General features: G+C 47.7%; 1 protein-coding gene across 4 annotated transcripts in view; it reads right to left on the bottom strand.

The window, feature by feature from the left end:
- Positions 1-525: 525 nt before the first annotated feature.
- Positions 526-17,897, bottom strand: part of LOC124000508 (breast cancer anti-estrogen resistance protein 1-like) — a 119,878-nt gene continuing 102,506 nt past the window's right edge. For 3 of the 4 annotated variants that reach the window (XM_046306924.1, XM_046306940.1, XM_046306916.1), the window contains exons 3-7: positions 11,566-11,721; positions 5,158-5,262; positions 3,691-4,914; positions 2,823-2,906; positions 526-2,625 (exon numbers count right to left, since the gene is read on the bottom strand). In XM_046306924.1, the coding sequence (XP_046162880.1) occupies positions 2,110-2,625; positions 2,823-2,906; positions 3,691-4,914; positions 5,158-5,262; positions 11,566-11,721 (2,085 nt within the window). In that variant the 3' untranslated portion in view covers positions 526-2,109. The remainder of the gene's footprint in view (positions 2,626-2,822; positions 2,907-3,690; positions 4,915-5,157; positions 5,263-11,565; positions 11,722-17,897) is intronic. The other variant, XM_046306932.1, reaches the window with a different exon arrangement.

The raw sequence follows: 17,897 nt of genomic DNA on the forward strand, positions 1-17,897 counted from the left end.
GAGGCCAGACTTGAACCTGTTCGAACATCTCTGGAGAGATCGGAAAATAGCCGTGCATCAATACTCTCCATCCAACCTGACAGATCTTAAGAGGATCTGCAGAGAAGAATGGGAGAATCTCCCCAAATACAGGTGTGCCATGCTTGTAGCATCATACCCAAGAGGACTCGAGGCGGTTATCGCTTCCAAAGGTGCTTCAACAAAGTACTGAGTAAAGGGTCTGAATACTTATGTAAATGTAATATCAGTTTTTTTTACATGTTATACATTTGGAAAGATTTCTAAAAACCTGTTTTTGCTTTGTCATTATGGGGCATTGTGTGTAGATTGATCAGAAGGAAAAACACAATTAAATCCATTTTAGAATAAGGGTGTAACGTAACAAAAAGTCAAAGGGCCTGAATACTTTCCGAAGCACTGTATTTTCCAGTTATGCAATGTACAGCAGAAGTATGTTCTTAACATATATATTTCAAATCTTAAAACACAGATTTGAGACCAGAATAACATTACCAGTCAGCTTAGTTTTCAATGTATTATTTTTTTTACTTCATAGGGGTTTCAACTATATCCACAACAACATGTTGCAGTGCTTTATAATACAATATGTTGCATTGAACTTCACCCTCTGACATAATCTGATACTTAGAATTACAACCAGTCAGGTTTTAGAAAACAGGTCAATGGAAACTAGAGTGTTAGCAGATTCCTCTGCTTAGTTTGTAGATTTCTCCAGGACTGAAGAAATAGTGAAACACACCCCCTGACCAAGCTAACTCACATCCCTCTGGTACAGCTATTGAAGTGGGATATGATACAGCTGTGGCAATGTGATTTGAATAGTGTCAAGAATGGTTCATGTTAGGCTAACAGATATTACCGTCAATATCTTACACGTGTGTGTGTGTGTGTGTGTGTGCGTGTGCGTGTGCGTGTGCGTGTGTGTGTGTGTGTGTGTGTATCCATTTGGTAAAAAGCAGAGGTGGAGCTCATAAACAACCACTCCTTAATATGCTCATCAATTTACAAGGGGGTTGAGTGCATGCTAATGAAAACAAATGCACTTTTCACACCAATTCTATCCTCACAAACAGTACACCTAACCATTACAGGTTCCCCTGGCCTGCAGGGTGCAGCAGTGCTGTCCAGGAAGTGCTAGGGGGAGGAGAGGCAGAGTTCCACCTCTGGGAGGTGAGCAGAGAGCCTGGTATGGAGCACAGGAGACATCTAGAACAGATCTAGAACAGAGTCACAAGAGTCCAAACCAACCCTATAGACCATAGAGCATGTAGGCCTAGGAGAGTCTGGGAGAGTGTGGTGAATACTAGCACTCTAGTGGCAGCGTCAGACGCATAAAGCTTTGTGCTTTTGACGAACAAGGGAAGTAGAAATGCTGACCATAAAATTATTTTCATTCTTCCTTCAATCTCAAAGGAAGAGATGGTACTAAAATACAGTATTCTAATTGGGACATTTTAATTAGCATGTAGAGCTACTCAAATGAATCCTGTCCCATGACAGCAGTGAGAACTTTATTAACTGTCTGTCATGGAAACCTCTCCCTCCCAGGTCCTACCCAGAATACCTTGCACAACACGATGCCTAGCCTCCTTTGGCAGCTCTAAGGAAAGCTATTTATTTTCTGTCAACATATCCTCCACCTCACCTAAGTACATGACTTTTACAAAATCCACCATTATTGATAATCTAGGATGAAAAACAGCATTAAGTACTACATACATTTTGTTTGAAATGTAAACATCCTTAATCAATGTATTATAACAATAATGATAACAATTATAATAATCAGAGCAATAATTACAGTTTAGCAATAATAATAATAATGGACATTGCCTAAAAACTACATCCTGTTGAGTTTTCCCAGAAGGTCTCAAAAACATTTTATTTCTGGCTAATAGTAACTTAAATATTTACAATGATTCATTTACAACCTATGGCCCAGCCCAGTCAGATAGTTGTCCTTTTTAAAAATAAAAAGCACAAGAGGAGGATGAAGGGTCCATGTGTCTGTGATAGTGGCCCACTGGGTGTGTGGGTGCTGTGTGTCCCAGTGTGGACTCCCCATGTCAGTGTCTCAGGACCGGAGGTTCACATGGCCACCAGCTGGCCCAGAGCCATGCGGAACTGCTGTGTGCAGCCGGCCAGCTCCCTCACCCTCTCCGTCATGTCTCGCGCCGCACCGGGGGACGGGTACTGCAGCGCTGCAGTCTTGGTGCTCACCACGATGTCCTTGAGTTTGTCACACAGAGCATTACTGTGCTGGGCCACATGTGCCCGCACCTCTGGGGACTTGGCCTGTCGAGAGAGCGTGTCCCCGATGAACACCAGCTTGTGTGCGCTGAGGATGACAAATTTGCTGTGAGCCACGAAGATCTTGGGCGGCTGGTTGTTGTTGATGGAGGAGTAGAAGGCGTCGATGGCGTTGGTGAGGGTGGTGACGTTGGCCTCACACTGCTCCGAGTAGAAGAGCAGCAGCTGTCGGTCACCAATGCTCAGCTTGCTGCGCTGGACCGCTGGATAGTGGGGAGGCGGGGTCCAGCCTGAGATGTCATTGTTGATTGGCTGGCTGACTTCCTGCTCCAGTCGCTCAAACTGTTTCAGCTGCAGTAGATGGGAACACAAAGAGAGTAAATAAATACCTGTCTGATCTGTAAAACATCCCATGTGAACTGATTGAACCCTCAACCACTAAGACAGCAATGGAACAGCACAGTCGCACATAATGTTCTTTCAAACACTCCCTTATTAATTACTAAGATACACATCCACTCTCACTGACTGACAGACCCACAGGTCCTCACCTGCTGCCGTTCCAGTGTGGTTTTGTTGTGTCTGGTCCCTTTCTCTAATAATTGCCTCTGATTCTTCTCAAACTCTTCCTTACCCTGGAAATCAAACGACAGAAAGAAGATGTATTTACTGCTCAAAACACATAGACACAAACACACTAAGACAATGTTGGGATGGGATTTTCATTCAACTGGCTCAAGGGAGGATCACCCATATAAAATAATGTCTGACACCACGTGTGATAATCCTCCTAATCAGTAGAGGGCAGTATGAGCTCATATCACACCAGACCAGACTGCAGCTCTGCCACTGCACTGAGAGAAAGTGACACATGACATCGAGATTGTATGTTATTGTGCCAACCACACATATATCACTGAAACATATTTAAGATATAACTGTATTTTAAATAAGATCATATCATCTTAACATAATCTGTTCTTACATTTTCATAACAACAACACTGCTGCACAAGCGATGACATATGATGGGTAGAGAAACACGCCTGTACATGCAGTAATGGTGACTGATGATGACACCTGAAGCAGTGCGTTGGGGAGTATGTGTATCCCACATGAACAAGCCTTGTATGGGAAATTGATCAATCTACTGGTGTATCGTCATCTCTATCTTCTCTTTCATCTGAAATACTGTACCAGCGTGTCATTAAACTCAGACAGACACTATGGCTTACATGCTTAACATAATCCATGGGTTAATGTAGAGTGCTGCTGATTGCTCCAAACCACCATGCTGTTATAAGTACCAGTGCTGTCACTGACAGTACCAACACACTCCAACCTTATTCTCCACTGATAATTGAGGATGTAAACGCATATGTGATGATCTGTGTTGTTCTTTCATATGAGGAGGTATTACCTGTAAATGCACATAGTCATAGTCCTCCATCCAGCCCTCCTCTGTAGTCTCGTAGGGCCGGTCATGTGTCTCCTCCTCGGCCGTGAACTTGGGCGGGGACGGCAGGGGCCGGGACTGGATGTTGGCCCTGCCGTCTCCTGTCTGATAAGCTGAGATGTTGTTGTTGGTCATCTGACCCATGAGGTCAGCAGTGTGGGGGACGTGGGGCAGAGGAAGCTGCTGCTGCTTGTTTGTCCTTTTAAAGAGTAGCGAGGCGTTGCCATGGAGAAAGGAAGCCAGCTGTTTAGTGTCGTCGGGCACGCCCCGGGCACACATGACCAGCCGGTCCAGGTCATCCCCACCATTGCCTGCTAAGGGTGCCATTTGAGCAGAGGGGGCCCAGCCCACAGCGTCCAGGGCCTGGCTGTACTTGACTAGGCCCTGGAAGGCTTCCTCCATCTTCTGCACCTGCTTGCCCAGCTTGGCCTGCAGCGTGCGGTCAGTGGCCTGGGCAGAGTTGGCCACGGCCCCCCGTGCAAACTCCAGCAGGTCCCTAACGGCCGCCCTCATCCTGTCCACCGCCTTTCTGATGGCTGGCAGGTTGGCCTCCATCTGGGTGGGGCTGCGCCAGTTCCCACTGATGAAAGACATGAGGAGGGAGACAGAGCCCTCCACCTCCTGCTGTAAATGGGAGAGGCGCTCCATGGCCTGCTCCAGGTCTAGGATCAACAGCTTCCCCGGGCCGGCCTGGCTGGGCACCGCCGACTCCCTGACTGGCACCATGTCCAGAGAGGAGGTGGACAGGTTGCTGCGGGTGCTGCCCGTGCTGGAGGCAGACAGTCGTTTGAAGCTGATAGTCATCTCCTCTGTGGCACCTGCGTCTCTCACCACCTGAGGGGGGACATCATAGATGGAGTCCTCACACGCAGGCCGCTCGCGTGGGAAATCGTACACATCCTGGGGGTTGTGGTGTCCGCCCTTCCTCAGACTGGCAGGGATGTCGTAGATCTCCTGGCCCAGGGGGGTGTGATAGGCGTCTGGGTGGCGCTTGCCGGTGAGGGGAGGGGGAGGGACGTCGTACACATCTTCAGGGATGGGGGGCTCAGGTCCCCCGGGGATCAGATAGCCCTGGCTCTGGCTCTCCAGACTCTTCAGCTTGGCAAAGTGGGGGGGGACATCATAGGTCTCCTCCCTGATAGGAGCGTCTGGAACATCCTTACTGACGGAGGGGGGGAAGTCGTACACCTGGGAGGGAGACAGAGGCAACATCAAACACACATACTGTACTGCCATAGGACTTCATAATGATGTATAACACATTCTGACTCATGATAAGGAGGAGGGATGGTTACTTTAAGACCCCACATATCTAGCACACAAGGACAGATGGTAAAGTACACTGGGATTGATGAGTCTACCACTGTCTTCCTCCTCTCCTACAACAACAGACAGAGAGGACACCCTATTGGTGCAGCAGCAGCCTCTCACCGTTTGCTGGGAGAACAGCTGGCTCTTGTCCACACTGGGGGGCGTGTCATAGACGTCTTGGCCACTGGGGGGGCCTTTCACCACCATGGGTGGCGTGTCATACACCTGGGGTGGGGGGGGGGGGAGAAGGCACAGTGAGATACAACACCCCAAGCAATAAAGATACATTTACAGACACACTATCAGAGATATACATACACACATTAAAAGAGACGTGCACACATACAGACACACACAGAGCGGCCGGTAGCCTAGTGGTTAGAACGTTGGGCCAGTAACTGAAAGGTTGGTAGTTCACATGCCTGAGCTGACAAAGTGAGAAATCTGTTGATGTGCCCTTGAGCAAGGCACTTAACCCTAATTGCTTGAAGGTCACCGTTGATAATGGCTGACCCTGGCCGTGACCCCACTCTGAGGGTATCTCAGAGGGTGTTGGGATATGCAAAGAACACATTTCCAATTCACATGTGTATTAATATACACTTACATAAACATCCACCAAATTATTAGTATTTCATTAATACCCAATCAGGAGTAAGAGCTCAATTACAGCTGCAGCAGACTCAATTTGAGGAGCATATTAAAAAGGGAGGGACTAATGAAATCATGCTTCTGAGTGAGTGTTGGATTAATCCAGTTGAATGTGGAGGGACACTTAGCCCACTTTGTCCTCTAATCTCTCTCTGGGCCTCCTCTCTTCTCCACTGCCTTCCTACCATTTTTTGTATGCTTTCTTTTAACCTCTATCCTCTTCCCCATTAGTTAGGGTACATAATGTCAGGGAAGGGGAGACAAACAGAGGCATTATTAAGGCTACAGAGGGGGTTAGTGATGGCGTTGATACACGCGGTAGGACCATCTCTCCCACTCCTACACAGAGGATACACATCCCAACTGGGACTGCCCCTGACACACACACAGGGAGCAGGACTGACTGGAGTAGGACTGACTGGAGCAGGAATGACTGGAGCAGGACTGACTAGAGTAGGACTGACTGGAGCAGGACTGACTGGAGTAGGACTAACTGGAGTAGGACTGACTGGAGTAGGACTGACTGGAGCAGGACTGACTGGAGCAGGACTGACTGGAGTAGGACTGACTGGAGCAGGAATGACTGGAGTAGGACTGACTGGAGCAGGACTGACTGGAGTAGGACTGACTGGAGTAGGACTGACTGGAGCAGGACTGACCGGAGTAGGACTGACTGGAGTAGGACTGACTGGAGTAGGACTGACTGGAGCAGGACTGACTGGAGTAGGACTGACTGGAGCAGGACTGACTGGAGTAGGACTGACTGGAGCAGGACTGACTGGAGTAGGACTGACTGGAGCAGGACTGACTGGAGTAGGACTGACTGGAGCAGGACTGACTGGAGCAGGACTGACTGGAGTAGGACTGACTGGAGCAGGACTGACTGGAGTAGGACTGACTGGATCAGGACTGACTGGAGTAGGACTGACTGGATCAGGACTGACTGGAGTAGGACTGACTGGAGTAGGACTGACTGGATCAGGACTGACTGGAGTAGGACTGACTGGAGTAGGACTGACTGGAGCAGGACTGACTGGAGTAGGACTGACTGGAGCAGGACTGACTGGAGTAGGACTGACTGGATCAGGACTGACTGGAGTAGGACTGACTGGATCAGGACTGACTGGAGTAGGACTACTGGAGCAGGACTGACTGGAGTAGGACTGACTGGAGTAGGACTGACTGGAGTAGGACTGACTGGAGCAGGACTGACTGGAGTAGGACTGACTGGAGCAGGACTGACTGGAGCAGGACTGACTGGAGTAGGACTGACTGGGGTAGGATTGACTGGAGTAGGACTGACTGGATCAGGACTGACTGGAGTAGGACTGACTGGAGTAGGACTGACTGGAGCAGGACTGACTGGAGTAGGACTGACTGGAGTAGGACTGACTGGATCAGGACTGACTGGAGTAGGACTGACTGGGGTAGGACTGACTGGAGCAGGACTGACTGGAGTAGGACTGACTGGAGCAGGACTGACTGGAGCAGGACTGACTGGGGTAGGACTGACTGGGGTAGGACTGACTGGAGTAGGACTGACTGGATCAGGACTGACTGGAGTAGGACTGACTGGATCAGGACTGACTGGAGTAGGACTGACTGGAGTAGGACTGACTGGAGTAGGACTGATTGGAGTAGGACTGACTGGATCAGGACTGACTGGAGTAGGACTGACTGGAGTAGGACTGACTGGATCAGGACTGACTGGAGTAGGACTGACTGGAGCAGGACTGACTGGAGTAGGACTGACTGGAGTAGGACTGACTGGAGTAGGACTGACTGGATCAGGACTGACTGGAGTAGGACTGACTGGATCAGGACTGACTGGAGTAGGACTGACTGGAGTAGGACTGACTGGAGCAGGATTTAAGTTGGAAACAGCTGGAGAAAATATTTTATACAGCAGAGACCATAACCTCAGTGCTAACTCTGCTCTCATAAAACCTCAGTGCTACTGGTCAGTTGTGCCTGCATTCACCACTGTATGACATATGAAAACCATAAGGATATGTGTGTGATGCCCACAAAATACAACATTCAAATCAATGTGGAGATTTTACTGCAACAATGATACGGAATGTGTTTGAGAGGATGCCTATTGCCTAACCTCTTTTCTAAAGCACTGTCCAATTCAATCCCACAATGCACTTGAGCCTGGAGCAGCGGCGAGGGAATTAACTTTGCTGTCAGTCTTGTGTGAGTAAACTTCTGGAACATACCGCCATGCAGCAGCCAATGTCTTGTCTCTGTCTGTCTGTCTCCAGCCTATGAAGGGTCTGATGTTGATGAACAGACTATTTCAGAACTACAGTGGAGCAAAAAGGTATTTAGTCAGCCACCAATTGTGCAATTTCTCCACACTTAAAAAGATGAGAGAGGCCTGTAATTTTCATCATAGGTACACTTCAACTATGACAGACAAAATGAGAAAAAAATCCAGAAAAGGAGTGGCTTCGTAAGAAGCATTTCAAGGTCCTGGAGTTGCCTAGCCAGTCTCCAGATCTCAACCCCATAGAAAATCTTTGGAGGGAGTTGAAAGTCCGTGTTGCCCAGCAACAGCCCCAAACCATCACTGCTCTAGAGGAGATCTGCATGGAGGAATGGGCTAAAATACCAGCAACAGTGTGTGAAAACCTTGTGAAGACTTACAGAAAACGTTTGACCTCTGTCATTGCCAACAAAGGGTATATAACAAAGTATTGAGATAAACTTTTGTCATTGACCAAATACTTATTTTCCACCATAATTTGCAAATAAATTCATTAAAAATCCTACAATGTGATTTTCTGGATTTTTTTATCTCATTTTGTCTGTCATAGTTGAAGTGTACTTATGATGAAAATTACAGGCCTCTCTCAGCTTTTTAAGTGGGAGAACTTGCACAATTGGTGGCTGACTAAATACTTTTTTTTGCCCCACTGTATGTCATGCAATAAATTACAAATGAATTACTTAAGAATCATACAATGTGATTTTCTGGATTTTTGTTTTAGATTCCGTCTCTCACAGTTGAAGTGTACCTATGATACAAAATTACAGACCTCTACATGCTTTGTAAGTAGGAAAACCTGCAAAATTGGCAGTGTATCAAATACTTGTTCTCCCCACTGTAGGTAATGTTTGTCACCAAGTTAAGGAGTTTGGTAATGAGTTTTAGAGGGCAGTGGTACATCTTTTAGGTTAATGGCTGTATTAAACAGCGCTTTGTTGATCATAAACATCAGATTGACGCTCCATGTGTGACAAACGCACACTCACAAACACACAACCCAATCTACTGCCAGGGTCTGACAATCTACTGCCAGGGTCTGACAATCTACTGCCAGGGTCTGACAATCTGCTGCCAGGGTCTGACAATCTGCTGCCAGGGTCTGACAATCTGCTGCCAGGGTCTGACAATCTGCTGCCAGGGTCTGACAATCTGCTGCCAGGGTCTGACAATCTACTGCCAGGGTCTGACAATCTGCTGCCAGGGCCTGACAAAGGACCTCCTCTAAAGTTGATGATGCTGAGGAAGGATTATCTGCAGGCTGGGTGTCAATAAGCGTTGCACCTGAGAAGGAATAGAGTATGTGGTATCTAAGACTCAACTTCCTCCCTGTTTCTCTGCAACCTGACAGCAAACAATAGCAGACTGACAAGCCAACTTCTCCCTCCTAAACACTTATAACACACAGCAAATTGCACTCCCATCACTTGAAATGCTGCTGTCCCCAAACAAGCAGATTAGCAATTATAATTTGGCCCAAACAGTGTGATACAATCTGTTCTCCAGGCCTTTGGGGGATGAGACTAACAGAGAGAGGAGGCAAGAGGGACTGCAGTATGAATAACTAATCCACCCCCCCAACCATTGGGCACCTTGAGAAAACACTTGATCAGAATCTTGAATTCAGCCGATGCAATTTGTTTGGAGTTCGTATTCAACGTGGGTACACTGATCTGATAGCAGACAGGTTGGAGTGAAAAATAGATGTTTGTGTTACTCCTCTCAGCAGAAAACCAAAACCAGGGCTCAATAGATTGTCCAGTGAACCTGGGCTGGTATCTGAGCTTGAATGCAATGATATCCCTACAATGATATCCCTACAATGATATCCCTACAATGATATCCCTACAATGATATCCCTACAATGATATCCCTACAGGCCCTATATTTGAATTTGAAGGATCACATTGCCTCTCTAAAAGGCTGTATGTCTACTCCTTTCAGCTTCCTCTTATTCATTTTTGTTTCTACTCTCAGTTTGTCTTCCAACTGGTTTTCTCCCTCTCTGATGCAGTCAAACAGCTTTTCCTCTTTTTCCCCTCATTCTCCTTCTTCCAACTGCTTTTCTCCCTCTCTGATGCAGTCAAACAGCTTTTCCTCTTTTCCCCTCATTCTCTCCTTCTTCCAACTGCTTTTCTCCCTCTCTGATGCAGTCAAACACCTTTTCCTCTTTTCCCCCTCATTCTCTCCTTCCAACTGCTTTTCTCCCTCTCTGATGCAGTCAAACAGCTTTTTCTCTTTTCCCCTCATTCCAGCTGGTTCTTTACCCCTCTCTACTGCCATGCGACCTTTGCTGTGTGTGTGTGTGTGTGTGTGTGTGTGTGTGTGTGTGTGTGTGTGTGTGTGTGTGTGTGTGTGTGTGTGTGTGTGTGTGTGTGTGTGTGTGTGTGTGTGTGTGTGTGTGTGTGTGTGTGTGTGTGTGTGTGTGTGTGTGTGTGTGTGTGTGTGTGTGTGTGAATGACACAGAAAGCGGGTTCACCTTCAGAGCCAAAGCACTTGCAGCTCAGGACACGCTGCTCTCTGTGCTTTGTGGAAAAATACAACCTTCCTTTTCTAACGCCTCCAGATACTGAAATATGTACTTCCCCTGTTAGTAATGTATGACCTTCTCTAAAAATAGACATGGAATCACAGAACCGCTGTGGGTTTAAACATACACAGAGTGAGAGAGAGACAGAGAGAGGGAGGAGATGGAGAAACAGAGAGAGGGAGGAGAGAGAGACCGAGAGAGGGGGGACAGAGAAAGAGAGGGAGGACAGAGAGAGACAGGGAGAGTGAGAGAGAGACAAAGAGGGAGGACAGAGAGAGACCGAGAGAGGGAGGAGACACAGAGAGAGAGGAGAGGGAGAGCCCGAGAGAGGGAGGAGAGACAGAGAGAGGGAGGAGACAGAGAGAGAGGAGAGGGAGAGACCGAGAGAGGGAGGAGAGACAGAGAGAGGAGAGGGAGAGACAGAGAGAGGGAGGATAGACAGAGAGGGGGAGGAGAGACAGAGAGAGGGAGAGGGAGAGACGGAGAGAGGGAGGAGAGACAGAGAGGGAGCAGAGGGAGAGACCGAGAGAGGGAGGAGAGACAGAGAGAGGGAGGAGAGACAGAGAGAGAGGAGAGGGAGAGACCGAGAGAGGGAAGAGACAGAGAGAGGGAGGATAGGGAGGGAGGAGAGGGTGACAGAGAGAGGGAGAGTGAGGGAGCAGAGGGTGACAGAGAGAGGGAGGAGAGGGTTTAATATTCCTAACACGTAAATTATTAATGAGAAGTGAGACTTCACAGACAGATGACCAATTGAGTCAGGAAGTGTGTCTAAGGCAGTCGAGAGGAATAAAAGCCATCAATCTTGTGATGAGGATGAAATCACTTCATTGACATAGGAGACAATAAGTGGCGAGGCAGGACAGTGAGAGGACATGAATACCACAGACGAAAACAGCAAGTCCGGGACAAGGTAGCAGATCTGGTGAACAGGTCAGGGTTCCATAGCCACAGGCAAAACAACAGAAACTGGATCAGCAGCACGATCAGGTGGACTGGGGACGGAGACAGCCAGGAGTCATCAGACATGGTCCTAGGGCTCAGGAGAGAGATCATGTGTTTCTAGCTGACTCCTCACCTGCTGGTTGTATTGGCCGTGGGTCGGGGGAACGTCATAGATGTCCTGGGACTGCTGGGATGGAGGCAGGTGTCTGGGGGGGACGTCATACTCATCCTGCTCTGACGTCCCTGTGTCATACACATATACCTGACCCACCCGCGTTGGCACCACCACCTGAGAGATGGAGAGATGGAGAGAGAGAGAGAGAGAGAGAGAGAGAGAGAGAGAGAGAGAGAGAGAGAGAGAGAGAGAGAGAGAGAGATGGAGAGAGAGTCTGTTACAGTATTTTGTCAAATTGATGCATCTTTAAGCCTAATGTGCTTTTCCTCGGTCCAAATGACTCCATCACGTAGACGATTACTGTAGTACGCACATTATATCTACTCAAGACTCAATCATAATGAAATCCCCCTGACCCACAGTGAGGAGTCAACACAGCCTGTGACGGTCTGGATTAACCACAGAGGCAGTAAAAACAGAATGGGGGTCCTGGGGGATCAGTATGGGAACAAGGGCTGTCCTATTGTCTGCCTGTTTACCCACAGTATTATAGTCTCAGGGTTATGTCAACTGTCTGGGCCTGGGAAATGAAAACAGACAGACAGACCGCTATATAGACAACAGCACCCTGGCTTTCCATCAATACAGGCACACTAACTGGAGCATACCCTCCATCCAAGCTAGTACACATTCTCACAGGATATTAAGAATCAAAGCATTAGCATTCCCTATCAGGACCATATCATGTTATATAATCATATGATATTTCCCTGCATCAGTGCTCCTTGGCAGTCTATATCTGAGTTCCTCTGGCTGTGTGTCCGCCTGTGTGTGTGGATGTCTCTCCTCTAACTTCCTTTAATCTGGCCCTGCTATCGATCCCCTGCAGACGAGGTCTGTGGAATCACACAGAGAAGGAATGCTGCTATCTCTCTCCCAATCAGGACACTGGGGGAGATCTCTGATGATCTACTCCCAGCTACAGAGATACACTGCTGCCTTCTGATGGGAGAGGAATGTAGCAGTCCAATCTCGCACGCACGCACGCGCACGCGCACACACACACACACACACACACACACACACACACACACACACACACACACACACACACACACACACACACACACACACACACACACACACACACACACACACACACACACACACACACACACACACACACACACACACACACACACACCACCTTAGAGAAATAATACAATACAAAAGCTGCAGCCCTGATACTAACTATACTGAACACACCTCCTGGTACAAGATGGTGGTGCCTAGTGAACCGCACGATAGAACTTAATAGAATCTCATCATATCCAGTCCTCACTAGTGGCTATGGCAACCAGGCAGGTGGGAGTGAGATAGATGCTCTTCAGATATTGAGTGTGCACAAATCAACGTTTATAAAATGCAGCAATAAATATCTACTAGTAATCAATATGTGAGTTCACATTCAATACAATAAATCCATTGTCCATTTAGATAGACAGAGAAACAAATACACACCGACACGCTTGCATAGACAAATAGGCATGAGTACTCAAGCTCCCACACACACCAGCCTTTACTAATAGTTCATTCTACTCCCCTTCTCTGCCTCTCCTTTGTGAAGGGTACCTCAGTAGCCTGCTTGACTGGCATTCAAGAAACCAATCACATTCTTTGCTAATGAAACGCCCCAACTCTCCTGGATCCTCTAATAATATTTGCTCTCCCAGTCAGGCTGCCTGCCACTTGAAAGGTGACAGCCCAGCTAAACAGATAATTAAGCCATTGCACATGAAATAAATCTGACAATCTGCCTCTGTTAATATGTCTCCTCCCTCTCCTCACGTCCTGTCTGTATCCTTCCTCCGCCTCTATATGGCTCTATATAACTTCCATTCATTCAGAACCAGTGTCTAAAGAAAGTAGATGTTCTTACCTGACAGCCTAGAAGCTGAAATAGGAGTAAGGGAAAACCCCAGAACAAATTGAATCAACTGAACCAAAGTAATATTAGAATGTCTCCCTACACAAAACTCCCTCCCTCCCTCCCTCCCTCCCTCCTCCCTCCCTCCCTCCCTCCCTCCCTCCCTCCCTCCCTCCCTCCCTCCCTCCCTCCCTCCCTCCCTCCCTCCCTCCCCCTTTTCCATGTCTCTCCCCTCCCATCCCTGTCTTTCCTAGTCTCTCCAGACAGCCTATTCTCCATGGAGCCAGCCAGTTTCACACACGTTTAAAGTACACAGCAGGTGTTTCATCTAGCACATTCCAGGATGATATGCCACCTTGGCAGCCTTCTCTCACACAAAACACTCGCTTTTCTCAATACTCAGATATACTGGAGATCATAACATTTATTGTTTGCTCCTCTTGACCTAAAGACCTTTTACTACCACATAGTAACAACAAACCCGTTCCTTTGTGCTATAAGGGTGATGAGATGGGATACCCAAGCACAACTGGTAACATGTCATTCTGACTTTATTCATATATATTGTGTGTTATCTGTCATGTTTTGTCCTGTTGACATGAACGTAAACAGCCCATGGAAACATGATCACACATTACACGCCAGCAGGTTCCTGGGAGCGTCAGGCTACTTATTGACAGAAGTAAGTGAGAGTCAGATGTCTTTCACGCAACCTCGCTCTTATTGACAAAGAGCTTTTAATGAGATTAGAAGGAAACATTCTCAGAGTTTGGTAATTCAACACATGGTAATGAGCCAGCCCTATCAATGCCCTGCTCAGCTGGCCCTTAAAGTCTTCTAATGGCATTGGAGGATCCCTCTGAGGCCCTGAGCTCCATCAGCATAAGTAATGGTGGTCAATAGTGTGAATTATCAAGGAGGAAGATGCTGGAGAGAGGAGGGGATGGGTACATATAGGCTCTGGCTCTTAGCCAAGTCCTCATCGATAGTGTGAATTATCAAGGAGGAAGATGCTGGAGAGAGGAGGGGATGGGTATATATAGGCTCTGGCTCTTAGCCAAGTCCTCATCAATAGTGTGAATTATCAAGGAGGAAGATGCTGGAGAGGGGAGGGGATGGGTACATATAGGCTCTGGCTCTTAGCCAAGTAGTCCTCATCAATAGTGTGAATTATCAAGGAGGAAGATGCTGGACAGAGGAGGGGATGGGTACATATAGGCTCTGGCTCTTAGCCAAGTCCTCATCAATAGTGTGAATTATCAAGGAGGAAGATGCTGGAGAGGGGAGGGGATGGGTACATATAGGCTCTGGCTCTTAGCCAAGTAGTCCTCATCAATAGTGTGAATTATCAAGGAGGAAGATGCTGGAGAGGGGAGGGGATGGGTACATATAGGCTCTGGCTCTTAGCCAAGTAGTCCTCATCAATAGTGTGAATTATCAAGGAGGAAGACGCTGGAGAGAGGAGGGGATGGGTACATATAGGCTCTGGCTCTTAGCCAAGTAGTCCTCATCAATAGTGTGAATTATCAAGGAGGAAGACGCTGGAGAGAGGAGGGGATGGGTACATATAGGCTCTGGCTCTTAGCCAAGTAGTCCTCATCAATAGTGTGAATTATCAAGGAGGAAGACGCTGGAAAGAGGAGGGGATGGGTACATATAGGCTCTGGCTCTTAGCCAAGTAGTCCTCATCAATAGTTTGAATTATCAAGGAGGAAGATGCTGGAGAGGGGAGGGGATGGGTACATATAGGCTCTGGCTCTTAGCCAAGTAGTCCTCATCAATAGTGCGAATTATCAAGGAGGAAGACGCTGGAAAGAGGAGGGGATGGGTACATATAGGCTCTGGCTCTTAGCCAAGTAGTCCTCATCAATAGTGTGAATTATCAAGGAGGAAGACGCTGGAGAGGGGAGGGGATGGGTACATATAGGCTCTGGCTCTTAGCCAAGTAGTCCTCATCAATAGTGTGAATTATCAAGGAGGAAGATGCTGGAGAGAGGAGGGGATGGGTACATATAGGCTCTGGCTCTTAGCCAAGTCCTCATCAATAGTGTGAATTATCAAGGAGGAAGATGCTGGAGAGGGGAGGGGATGGGTACATATAGGCTCTGGCTCTTAGCCAAGTCCTCATCAATAGTGTGAATTATCAAGGAGGAAGATGCTGGAGAGGGGAGGGGATGGGTACATATAGGCTCTGGCTCTTAGCCAAGTCCTCATCAATAGTGTGAATTATCAAGGAGGAAGATGCTGGAGAGGGGAGGGGATGGGTACATATAGGCTCTGGCTCTTAGCCAAGTAGTCCTCATCAATAGTGTGAATTATCAAGGAGGAAGATGCTGGAGAGAGGAGGGGATGGGTACATATAGGCTCTGGCTCTTAGCCAAGTCCTCATCAATAGTGTGAATTATCAAGGAGGAAGATGCTGGAGAGGGGAGGGGATGGGTACATATAGGCTCTGGCTCTTAGCCAAGTCTTCATCAATAGTGTGAATTATCAAGGAGGAAGATGCTGGAGAGGGGAGGGGATGGGTACATATAGGCTCTGGCTCTTAGCCAAGTAGTCCTCATCAATAGTTTGAATTATCAAGGAGGAAGATGCTGGAGAGGGGAGGGGATGGGTACATATAGGCTCTGGCTCTTAGCCAAGTCCTCATCAATAGTGTGAATTATCAAGGAGGAAGATGCTGGAGAGGGAGGGGATGGGTACATATAGGCTCTGGCTCTTAGCCAAGTCCTCATCAATAGTGTGAATTATCAAGGAGGAAGATGCTGAGAGGGGAGGGGATGGGTACATGTAGGCTCTGGCTCTTAGCCAAGTAGTCCTCATCAATAGTGTGAATTATCAAGGAGGAAGACACTGGAGAGGGGAGGGGATGGGTACATATAGGCTCTGGCTCTTAGCCAAGTAGTCCTCATCAATAGTGTGAATTATCAAGGAGGAAGACGCTGGAAAGAGGAGGGGATGGGTACATATAGGCTCTGGCTCTTAGCCAAGTCCTCATCAATAGTGTGAATTATCAAGGAGGAAGATGCTGGAGAGAGGAGGGGATGGGTACATATTGGCTCTGGCTCTTAGCCAAGTAGTCCTCATCAATAGTGTGAATTATCAAGGAGGAAGATGCTGGAGAGGGGAGGGGATGGGTACATATAGGCTCTGGCTCTTAGCCAAGTCCTCATCAATAGTGTGAATTATCAAGGAGGAAGATGCTGGAGAGGGGAGGGGATGGGTACATATAGGCTCTGGCTCTTAGCCAAGTAGTCCTCATCAATAGTGTGAATTATCAAGGAGGAAGACACTGGAGAGAGGAGGGGATGGGTACATATAGGCTCTGGCTCTTAGCCAAGTAGTCCTCATCAATAGTGTGAATTATCAAGGAGGAAGACACTGGAGAGGGAGGGGATGGGTACATATAGGCTCTGGCTCTTAGCCAAGTAGTCCTCATCAATAGTGTGAATTATCAAGGAGGAAGACGCTGGAAAGAGGAGGGGATGGGTACATATAGGCTCTGGCTCTTAGCCAAGTCCTCATCAATAGTGTGAATTATCAAGGAGGAAGACACTGGAGAGAGGAGGGGATGGGTACATATTGGCTCTGGCTCTTAGCCAAGTAGTCCTCATCAATAGTGTGAATTATCAAGGAGGAAGATGCTGGAGAGGGAGGGGATTGGTACATATAGGCTCTGGCTCTTAGCCAAGTCCTCATCAATAGTGTGAATTATCAAGGAGGAAGATGCTGGAGAGAGGAGGGATGGGTACATATAGGCTCTGGCTCTTAGCCAAGTAGTCCTCATCAATAGTGTGAATTATCAAGGAGGAAGATGCTGGAGAGAGGAGGGGATGGGTACATATAGGCTCTGGCTCTTAGCCAAGTCCTCATCAATAGTGTGAATTATCAAGGAGGAAGATGCTGGAGAGGGGAGGGGATGGGTACATATAGGCTCTGGCTCTTAGCCAAGTCCTCATCAATAGTGTGAATTATCAAGGAGGAAGATGCTGGAGAGGGAGGGGATGGGTACATATAGGCTCTGGCTCTTAGCCAAGTCCTCATCAATAGTGTGAATTATCAAGGAGGAAGATGCTGGAGAGAGGAGGGGATGGGTACATATAGGCTCTGGCTCTTAGCCAAGTCCTCATCAATAGTGTGAATTATCAAGGAGGAAGATGCTGGAGAGAGGAGGGGATGGGTACATATAGGCTCTGGCTCTTAGCCAAGTCCTCATCAATAGTGTGAATTATCAAGGAGGAAGATGCTGGAGAGAGGAGGGGATGGGTACATATAGGCTCTGGCTCTTAGCCAAGTCCTCATCAATAGTGTGAATTATCAAGGAGGAAGATGCTGGAGAGAGGAGGGGATGGGTACATATAGGCTCTGGCTCTTAGCCAAGTCCTCATCAATAGTGTGAATTTATCAAGGAGGAAGATGTCCT

Source organism: Oncorhynchus gorbuscha, linkage group LG02 (genome assembly GCF_021184085.1).
Source record: "Oncorhynchus gorbuscha isolate QuinsamMale2020 ecotype Even-year linkage group LG02, OgorEven_v1.0, whole genome shotgun sequence".
Classification (NCBI taxonomy): Eukaryota; Metazoa; Chordata; class Actinopteri; order Salmoniformes; family Salmonidae; genus Oncorhynchus; species Oncorhynchus gorbuscha.